This window comes from Anomaloglossus baeobatrachus, unplaced genomic scaffold (assembly GCF_048569485.1).
Source record: "Anomaloglossus baeobatrachus isolate aAnoBae1 unplaced genomic scaffold, aAnoBae1.hap1 Scaffold_39, whole genome shotgun sequence".
Classification (NCBI taxonomy): domain Eukaryota; kingdom Metazoa; phylum Chordata; class Amphibia; order Anura; family Aromobatidae; genus Anomaloglossus; species Anomaloglossus baeobatrachus.
In genome coordinates, this window is record NW_027443239.1 from 554443 (window position 1) to 565615 (window position 11173).

Below are 11173 nucleotides of genomic sequence, written 5' to 3' on the forward strand. Positions count from 1 at the left end.
CTATTGGACTTTGCTATAGTCCCACTAGTGCCAAGACATTTGCAGCACGTCTGCCTGCGTTGCACACTCCAACTAATTATAACTAAGCCATTATACTAGCACACACTCAGTGTACCTAGTGGCATCCTATACGTGGCTATTGGACTTTGCTATAGTCCCACTAGTGCCAAGACATTTGCAGCACGTCTGCCTGCGTTGCACACTCCAACTAATTATAACTAAGCCATTATACTAGCACACACTCAGTGTACCTAGTGGCATCCTATACGTGGCTATTGGACTTTGCTATAGTCCCACTAGTGCCAAGACATTTGCAGCACGTCTGCCTGCGTTGCACACTCCAACTAATTATAACTAAGCCATTATACTAGCACACACTCAGTGTACCTAGTGGCATCCTATACGTGGCTATTGGACTTTGCTATAGTCCCACTAGTGCCAAGACATTTGCAGCACGTCTGCCTGCGTTGCACACTCCAACTAATTATAACTAAGCCATTATACTAGCACACACTCAGTGTACCTAGTGGCATCCTATACGTGGCTATTGGACTTTGCTATAGTCCCACTAGTGCCAAGACATTTGCAGCACGTCTGCCTGCGTTGCACACTCCAACTAATTATAACTAAGCCATTATACTAGCACACACTCAGTGTACCTAGTGGCATCCTATACGTGGCTATTGGACTTTGCTATAGTCCCACTAGTGCCAAGACATTTGCAGCACGTCTGCCTGCGTTGCACACTCCAACTAATTATAACTAAGCCATTATACTAGCAAACACTCAGTGTACCTAGTGGCATCCTATACGTGGCTATTGGACTTTGCTTTAGTCCCACTAGTGCCAAGACATTTGCAGAACGCATCTGCCTGCGTTGCACACTCCAACTAATTATAACTAAGCCATTATACTAGCACACACTCAGTGTACCTAGTGGCATCCTATACGTGGCTATTGGACTTTGCTTTAGGCCTCTGCCACACTCACGTGTAAAAAACGTACGTTTGGTGTAGTCCGTTTTTTGTGTCCGTGTTCCGTATTTGCAGTCCATTTTTCCCCTCCGTGTGGTGTCCGTATGCATATCGTGTGTCATACGTGTGTACGTGTGTGCGTTTTCCTGTGCGTGAAATACGTCAGTGTGTGTTCCGTGTGCAGTCCGTTTTTTGTGCGTGTTTCACATGTTTCACACATTGAGATAATGGTGATTACTTGGAATTAAATGACACATAGGTGTATGTGATTAGGACATAAATATAAGTTAACTATAAGCTCTTTCCTGCTTGTATTATGTCTTGGAGCACCTATGTGTTGAGACAAAATTGTGGCAATGCCATTATCCACGGAGGCCTTAGTGTTTTTATGTTGGATTATATCTCGTCGTTTTGGCGTTAGACGGCACATGTTGCATTATGATAATGTAAGAAGAACCAGATTGTGGGTGCATCCACTAATGATGATGCGGCCTATGCATGGTCATTTCCATACTTTATTTTTTGAGTTACGGAATTTCCCAGATAAGTTTTTTTCATACTGCCGGTTGTCAGTTGAGAGTTTTGATTACTTACTAAATATTTTACGACCTCATTTGCAACATCAGGACACTTGGATGCGGCTTTCCATTTCCCCAGAGGAGAGATTTATGGTGACTCTGAGGTAATATATTATTTTTTTTTGTAATTTGTGTAAATGTGTTATTTTTCACAGTGAAATGTGTAATTGATCCTTATTGATGTAATCTCATTTTTGATTCAATGTTTGTGTTTTCTTATGATTGTTTGAATTTTAAAAAAATAGTGTTAATTGTAAATCATTCTTTGTCTTGTTTTCATAGATTCTTGGCGACTGGTCAATCTTTTAGTGCTTTACATTTTGATTTTTTGTTGGGGAGATCAACCATTGCCGTTATAGTACGTCACACATGCGACATGATATGGCAACATTTAAAAGAAGAAATGATGCCTCAGCCAAACAGAGAAGATTGGTTGAAAATCTCTAAGGGCTTCAAGGACTCTGTTGACTTTCCTAACTGCATAGGAGCTTTGGATGGCAAGCATTTCAGAGTTAAAAAGCCACCAAACTCTGGGTCACGTTATTTCAATTTTCATAAGTTTTTTTCCGTTGTTATTTTGGCATTGGTTGACACAGAATACCGATTTATTTATGCAGACATTGGGGCCTATGGTAGTGCCTCAGATGCCCGTATTTTCCGTTCATCCAGATTAGCACAACGCCTGCAAGAAAATTCATTATTGATCCCCCCTCCAGTTGCCCTACCTGGTACATCTGGACCGTTGGCACCATATGTGATGGTAGCAGATGCAGGATTTGCATTATCCAAACATGTTATGCGACCATATCCAAGGAGATCCATTGATGACAGGAAACAGTACTTTAATAATCGGCTAACTAAAGCAAGACGTTATGTGGAGTGTGCATTTGGTATTTTAGCTAACAAATGGCGCATTTATCAGACAACGATTCAGTTGCAGCCAACCTTTGTCACATCTGTACTCAAGGCTACCATTGTGCTTCACAATTACTGTCGGATACATGAAGGAGGAACTTATGTGGATGATGAATTTCAGATAAACCATGTTGTTAATCCCACAGGTGAACCTATGTCTCATAATTCCGTGACATCTGGTTTACAAATTAGAAATTTATTTACTGATTACTTTAATTGTTTTGATGATAATAATAATAGTGATGATTGTTAAGATTGTGATGGTTTTTTGTTGATAAAAATATCAAATTATTTTATTATAGGAACTTGGTTAATTTTTCTCAACATCTCTGAGCTTAAATCAAACAAGTATTAAAGGGGAAATGCGTTATTCTTAAACTGACATTTCTGTTAGCAACATGGTTTTCTGAATGTTGTATGTATGTGTATGTACATTTCTGTGTTAATATCATGTTTTAGGAAACTTATTTGTAACTTACAACATTAATAATGTTAATCGTCTATTGAAAAAATGCTATATTATTATTAAATATCCAAAATAAACATGTGTTTTTTCTTCAAAAACATAATCTTTTATTACGAATAAGCATATTAATCCATAAATTAAGGATGTTATTTTTTCACATCCACATTAAAAATGTACATATTGTTCATTTTGTGTTAAATTTTGCAAAACGAAAATTTAAATGCTAATCTTCATAACATACAAAATATACTTTACATACAAGAGTCATTGTAAAGAAAATGTGTGCATTGCTTACAATGTTGAAAAATGTCGGCCAATTAAGTTGCTATCATGTTGGACCTTGACATAGACCAAAAAATTGTAAGCTGTGTTTTCAGAATATTATAACTAATCTAACCATCAAATTGGTTGGGTAAAACTGTGTTAATACATTTCCAAACATAAAGGCCATAAAACATATATGTGATCCGTCACTAAGTATAATCACACATTTTTTTGAAATCTTTTCAACTCTGAGTTTGCACATTTTTGGAAATCCCTCTTTTTTAACATTTTGACACATTCATCAGATTTGTTGTTTGATTGTTAAGATTAGCAAAAATGTGCATCACAAGTCAACAAGATCTTCTAGTGAAGTAACCTGAGTGTTGCTGAGTATGTTGTTTTGTGTGGCCTCAGAAATGGTATTTTCAGGAATGGAAACAGTTGTTTGCTGAACAACATTCCTATTACTAGCTACAGTAGTGTGTGGAACAGTCTGTTGCATGCTGGTTTGTCCCAACACATTGCCTGTGGTTGAGTAGACCTGTGGATCTACATGGGTAATTGGGTATTGTGTGTGTGTATGTTGTTGACCTTGAGGATAGTTGACAGAGGTTTGTAAGTGTGGTGTAGGTAACATAGTTGAGATTGGATAATGAGGCATCATGAATGATTGTGGGTATGTTGAACCTGGAAACAAATTAGGTAAACCACCAATATTTGTGGGTTGAGTAAAGTAACTAGTAGTTTGAGTTGGTTGTAAATTCATATAGTTCAAGGGTTGCTGAGAGGTAGCACTTTGTACTGTGCTTAAGGCCTCTGCCACACTCACGTGAATTTCACGCACGTGCCGAGAGACACGTATTTTCCCTGCGTGTTGTGTGCAGGTAAGTACGTGTCTCTGGTACGTGCGTGACACGTGTGTTCTACGTGTGCTATCCGCGATAGCACACGTAGAATCAGTAATTATTATACTCACCTGGTCCTCCCTGCTGTCCGCGCTGCTGTCCGTGGTGCTGATCCTCGGTCTCCAGCCCTCCCGTCTCCCCGCTGCTGCTGCTGCCAGGCAGTGAAGTGAATATTCTATGAGATTAATGAGCGGCGGTCGGCAGCAAGAGGCAGCAGCGGCAGAGACAGGAGGGCTGGAGAAGGTGAGTTAATGTTTTTTATTTTTTTCCCTGACATGTGTGTTTACTCCGGCGCGTGTCACACGGGACCGCATCCACACTACACCCGTGTGGTACGGGTGCGGGCCGTGTGACACCCGTGCTGCCGGAGAAAACACTGACATGTCAGCGCTTTGAAAATCGCACACACGTACAAACGCACACGGACACACGTTCCGTGTGGTTTTACGTGTGTGTGCCTGCTACCATAGGGTAGCATTGGTTAAAGTGTCTCCGTGCCGCCGGTACGTGTAAAAAATGACAAACACGTGCCGGAGGCACGGATGTGTGGCACAGGCCTAAGGCACCAGTATTGGTTGCAACATACCCTTGTCTAATTGGTGTTGGGAATAACGTACTTGAAGCCATTGAAGGTTGTCCAGATTGTTGTAATAGTGGATTATTGACTATTACAGTTGCCATTGTTGTTTGTGTTGAAATTGTGTTTTGATTGTCTGTTGTGTTTGGGACTGTATGTTGTTGCATAATGGTACGCCAATTTTCTATGGCCTCATACACTCTCACTGGTTCCTGTTCTGCCTGACTAGCTGACAGTAGGGTCAGCATAGCAGCTCTTACACGTTCCTGTCTATCTGAAGGAATTTTGGTTAAGCTAGTTGATAAAGAGCGACAAAAACGCTCGGCATCTGTTTCTGGAATTAAAGTGTTCATTATGTGAATAATGCGTGTGTCAATTATTTCCGGTAAGGATCTCATTTCCTCAGGTCTGCGGATTCTTCTTGCACGTAGAGGTTGTGGTGCAAAACGTGGAAGTACATTTGTTTGTGTTGCTTGTGTAGCTGGTGTGTTTGTTTGTTGCGTTGATGAGCCTTGGGTGTTGGTTTGTGCACTCTCTGTCCCACCCTCATGTGATTCAGTTGCTGCATCTTGTTGAGTCTCAGGAATTTCAATGTCTTCTCTGGCAGGTTCTTGTTCTGATGCTGAGGTGGCTGTAGCAGAGGGACCTGCTGTTGGTTCATCATCAGATTCGTCAAGATTATCCTCCGTTCTATAAGAAATGTAAAAACATATTACAATCTTAACATTTATGTTTGTCCAATTTGCTTCAGGGGTTTTTTTTTTTTTTTTTAAAAAAAAAAAAAACTTACTGTGTAACTTCTAAGATGGGTGCTAGGAAGCTTATTTGTTCATAGTAGACATATCTGCGTTTGCGGCCTTGGCTGGATGAGGATGGCATAGGGTTGTACTCCCTTCGGTACTGATCACGGGCTGAACGCCAACGCCTTTTTACCAAGTCAACTGGGGACAATTAACAAATATGTCACTTGCAACATTCTCCATAAATCTGCACACATTAATTTAAATAATGTTTGTGAAATGTAATATACAATTTAACACAATTATGTTGGTCAAATACTTAGGATGAAATATAATTTATTTAGATATTCTTCATTCAAAAACATGTTTAGACATTCACACAAAACCAAATAATATTTCTGAATAATTATATTTTAAGTCATTGTCATCTATATTTAAATTATAATTCGGTGTTTTTGCAATGACATTTGGCTAAAAATTACTCGAAATATTATTTGATACATGTAGGTAATGATATTGACATGTCATTTTAATCAATTATTTTTTAAAAAAAAAAAAAAAAAAAAAATTTTCAAGTGTGATACTAAATTTTGACTAATCCAACAGGGAATTTAAAAACACATGACAGTTTAATCAGTTAATTAAGTAAATTCATGAGGAATTCCAAGTCAGATTACAAATTTAAGTATACTTCGATTTTTTACACTGATGAAAGTTTGGTGATACTATGAAAAAAGTGTACAGGAACTCAATATATTGAGTAGTACATACACCAAATCTTCTCATAGGATTTTACACTAAAAGACAACATAACTATGCCAAAACAATCACAGTTTGAAAGTATGAATAAATCCAAATATAGATATTAAATAAAAAAATATAAAAAAATACAACAACTTACCATATTTAGCACGCTTTGCAGGAGAACATCTAGACCATGCATTATTGGGGTACACTTCCTCAGCTACTTGATTCCAATGGCGATCAACTGTCAGTCGGTCATGGTAACCATCTACACGTGTATCCCATAATGGTGGGTGAGTCTCGACAGCTGTTATAAGTTTCTCCGTGTCCACCCGTGGTGCCATTATTATATTTCGAAGACGAAAGTTTGCTCAAAATAGATCTTGCAATACACAGAACTCCTACTTCTTGCTTGCTCACTCCTTCTGCAAATGCACAGTTAGTTTTGTGCAAGAAAATATGTTAGCAACGCCACCTGAAAGTATTTCAGAGTGTAACAAACTTTCTAATTAAAACACGGACACGGACCACACGGATAGCATACGGAGGCCATCCGTATCACGTACGTGTAAACACGGACCCATAGGATTTAATGGATCCGTGAGGACGTGATGCCGGTGGAAAACGGACATGTCAGCGCTTTTTCGACACGCACAAACGTACGCACGGAACGGACACACGCTCCGTGCGCAAACACTGACGTGAGGCTTTTTAGATTAAAAATAGTATGTCAACATCAGCACGTGTCTCCGGTACGTGCAAAAAATGCCAAAAACGTACCGGAGGCACGGATGTGTGGCACAGGCCTTAGTCCCACTAGTGCCAAGACATTTGCAGAACGCATCTGCCTGCGTTGCACACTCCAACTAATTATAACTAAGCCATTATACTAGCACACACTCAGTGTACCTAGTGGCATCATATACGTGGCTATTGGACTTTGCTATAGTCCCACTAGTGCCAAGACATTTGCAGAGCGCATCTGCCTGCGTTGCACACTCCAACTAATTATAACTAAGCCATTATACTAGCACACACTCAGTGTACCTAGTGGCATCCTATACGTGGCTATTGGACTTTGCTATAGTCCCACTAGTGCCAAGACATTTGCAGCACGTCTGCCTGCGTTGCACACTCCAACTAATTATAACTAAGCCATTATACTAGCACACACTCAGTGTACCTAGTGGCATCCTATACGTGGCTATTGGACTTTGCTATAGTCCCACTAGTGCCAAGACATTTGCAGCACGTCTGCCTGCGTTGCACACTCCAACTAATTATAACTAAGCCATTATACTAGCACACACTCAGTGTACCTAGTGGCATCCTATACGTGGCTATTGGACTTTGCTATAGTCCCACTAGTGCCAAGACATTTGCAGCACGTCTGCCTGCGTTGCACACTCCAACTAATTATAACTAAGCCATTATACTAGCACACACTCAGTGTACCTAGTGGCATCCTATACGTGGCTATTGGACTTTGCTATAGTCCCACTAGTGCCAAGACATTTGCAGCACGTCTGCCTGCGTTGCACACTCCAACTAATTATAACTAAGCCATTATACTAGCAAACACTCAGTGTACCTAGTGGCATCCTATACGTGGCTATTGGACTTTGCTATAGTCCCACTAGTGCCAAGACATTTGCAGCACGTCTGCCTGCGTTGCACACTCCAACTAATTATAACTAAGCCATTATACTAGCAAACACTCAGTGTACCTAGTGGCATCCTATACGTGGCTATTGGACTTTGCTTTAGTCCCACTAGTGCCAAGACATTTGCAGAACGCATCTGCCTGCGTTGCACACTCCAACTAATTATAACTAAGCCATTATACTAGCACACACTCAGTGTACCTAGTGGCATCCTGTACGTGGCTATTGGACTTTGCTTTAGTCCCACTAGTGCCAAGACATTTGCAGAACGCATCTGCCTGCGTTGCACACTCAAACTAATTATAACTAAGCCATTATACTAGCACACACTCAGTGTACCTAGTGGCATCCTATACGTGGCTATTGGACTTTGCTATAGTCCCACTAGTGCCAAGACATTTGCAGAGCGCATCTGCCTGCGTTGCACACTCCAACTAATTATAACTAAGCCATTATACTAGCACACACTCAGTGTACCTAGTGGCATCCTATACGTGGCTATTGGACTTTGCTATAGTCCCACTAGTGCCAAGACATTTGCAGAACGCATCTGCCTGCGTTGCACACTCCAACTAATTATAACTAAGCCATTATACTAGCACACACTCAGTGTACCTAGTGGCATCCTATACGTGGCTATTGGACTTTGCTATAGTCCCACTAGTGCCAAGACATTTGCAGCACGTCTGCCTGCGTTGCACACTCCAACTAATTATAACTAAGTTGCATTGTCAGGGATATTTATTCTTTATTATTCTGCTGTTAATAAAGCTAGACCACCACTGCAATCTTCACCACCTCTCAATTTTTACTACCACATTTTCAGTCCACAATCTTGTCGCAATCAACATGAGTGGCAAAATGACAGATGCTGGTGGAAAGGGGAAGAGGCGTGGTGGAAAAGGCAAAAAAGGTTTTGTCAGTGGGGAAGGTGGCAAAGCTCCATTATCATCTGCTGAAGATAGACCATCTACTAGCAAAAGTAAGATGTCTACTACTTATTGTGGACAATCCGATGTGCTCCCTTTTTTACGGACACGAACAAGAGGAACAAAGGTAGATGATGGGCAAAAAAGGAAAATGCTTGAATGGATCTCAAGTGGTCCAACAAGTGCCCTCTCAGCCACTTCAAGTACCGCATCCAAAAAACACCAGTCCTCTGAGTTGTCATCCCAATCACACTTGATTTCTCCCAGCTCTGAAGTCTCCATCAGCCCTGCACAGTATGGTGGAACTGAGATGGCTGAGTCTGCAGAGCTGTTCAGTCACACTATAGCCTGGGAATCAGAGGTCTGCTCCCAAGCTACAGTGAGTACAGAACAGGAAATGGTCTGCAGTGATGCCCAGAACCTTTGTGACTCAGATTCAGGCCGTGAGGACCAAGTTTCTGAGCATAATGTTGACCCTTTGTCACAAACTGTAACACCTGTGGTTATAGACAATGAGGAACATACTGATGAAGATGAGACGCAGATACCCGATTGGGATGACAACTTAAATATTCGGTCAGGGCAAGAAGAGGCTCGGTCTGAGGGGGAGGGGAGTGCAAACACAACAATTGATGATGACGTTCTAGATCCCACCTACTGTCAACCCCCAGTCAGGCACTCGAGGAGGTCAACAGAGGCGGTGGAGGAGGATGCAACCGACGACGAAGTTACCTTGCGCCTTCCTGGACAGAGTCGGAGCACTGGTAGCACGTCTACAACTGCATCCTCAGCCACCACTCTGCCTATGAGCATTATTCGGGGTGGATTAACAGGTCGCATGGCCTCTAAGCCTTGCCTAGCCTGGTCCTTTTTTCACATCGAAAAAGATCGCCCAACTCATGTGATATGTAACATTTGTCATGATTCTGTTAGTAGAGGTCAAAACCTCAGCAGTTTGACAACTTCTTCCATGAATCGTCACATGACTAAATATCATAAGTCCCGGTGGGAAGCTCACCGTGCTGCAATGCGGCCTAGCGGAGCGAACCATCCACCGCCCGCCCCTTCCAGTGCATCCGCGCGCTCTTCATCTTCTAGGACTGTGGGGACAGCTGTCACACCTGTTTTTCCACGCAAAACTTCCACCACTGTAACCGCAACAGGCAGTTTGCTTGTAAGGTCGTCAGTTGGTTTGGAAGGGGAAACAAGTGAGTGTGTACAGCTCTCTCAGACATCGATAGCACCAACGTTGGATGAAGGCAACATCATGTCTCCGCCTGCACTTTCCTCACAAACCTGCATTTTTCCAGGGACACCCTACTCAACACCGTCTACACACAGCAGCCAGATCTCTGTCCCTCAGATGTGGTCAAATAAAAGGCCACTTCCTCCGACCCATGACAAAGCTAAGAGGTTGACTCTATCCCTCTGTAAGCTGTTGGCTACCGAAATGCTGCCTTTCCGCCTAGTGGACACACAGGATTTTAGAGACCTTATGTCTGTCGCTGTGCCCCAGTACCAGATGCCTAGTCGCCACTACTTCTCTAAGAAAGGTGTGCCCGCGCTACACCAGCATGTCGCACACAACATCACCGCTTCCTTGAGAAACTCTGTGTGTCAACGGGTGCATTTCACCACCGATACTTGGACCAGTAAGCATGGACAGGGACGTTACATGTCGCTGACTGGGCACTGGGTAACTATGGTGATAGATGGTGAAGGGTCTGCTGCACAAGTCTTGCCGTCCCCACGACTTGTGTGTCAATCCTCTGTCTGTCCAAGTTCCGCCACTGCTTCTGCATCCTCCACCTCATCTGGGTCCTCCACCTCCGCCCCAAGCCTGCCTGGTCAGGCCACCAGCGTTCTCACTGCGCAGAAGGAATCACGCACCCCTCATTACTATGCTGGCAGCAGAGCGCAACGGCATCAGGCGGTCTTTAGCTTGACATGTCTTGGTAATAAGAGTCACACAGCTGAGGAGTTGTGGTCAGCTCTGCGGTCCGAGTTTAATAAATGGTTGTCTCCACTCAACCTGCAGCCTGGTAAGGCCGTGTGCGACAATGCTGCAAACCTGGGTGCGGCCCTTCGCCTGGGCAAGGTGACACACGTACCTTGTATGGCTCACGTGTTGAACCTTGTCGTGCAGCAATTTTTAACACACTATCCCGGCCTAGATGGCCTTCTGAACAGGGCACGAAAACTGTCTGCTCACTTCCGCCGTTCAAGCGCCGCAGCTGAGCGACTTGCATCGCTCCAGAAGTCTTTCGGCCTGCCGGTTCATCGCCTGAAATGCGATGTGGCGACACGCTGGAATTCAACTCTCCACATGTTACAGCGACTGTGGCAGCACCGCAGAGCCCTGGTGCAATACGTCATGACGTATAGCCTGGGCCAACGAGATGCAGAGGTGGGGCAGA

General features: G+C 42.8%; 1 protein-coding gene across 1 annotated transcript; it reads right to left on the reverse strand.

Moving 5' to 3' along the window:
• Positions 1 to 2787: 2787 nt before the first annotated feature.
• LOC142275953 (uncharacterized) lies at positions 2788 to 5615 on the reverse strand. The gene is made up of 3 exons (XM_075332593.1): positions 5470 to 5615; positions 4669 to 5369; positions 2788 to 2801 (listed from the first exon to the last, which is right to left on the reverse strand). Exons 1-3 carry the CDS (start codon positions 5556 to 5558, stop codon positions 2788 to 2790), a joined length of 804 nt encoding a protein of 267 aa, XP_075188708.1. The 5' UTR covers positions 5559 to 5615.
• Positions 5616 to 11173: the final 5558 nt, after the last annotated feature.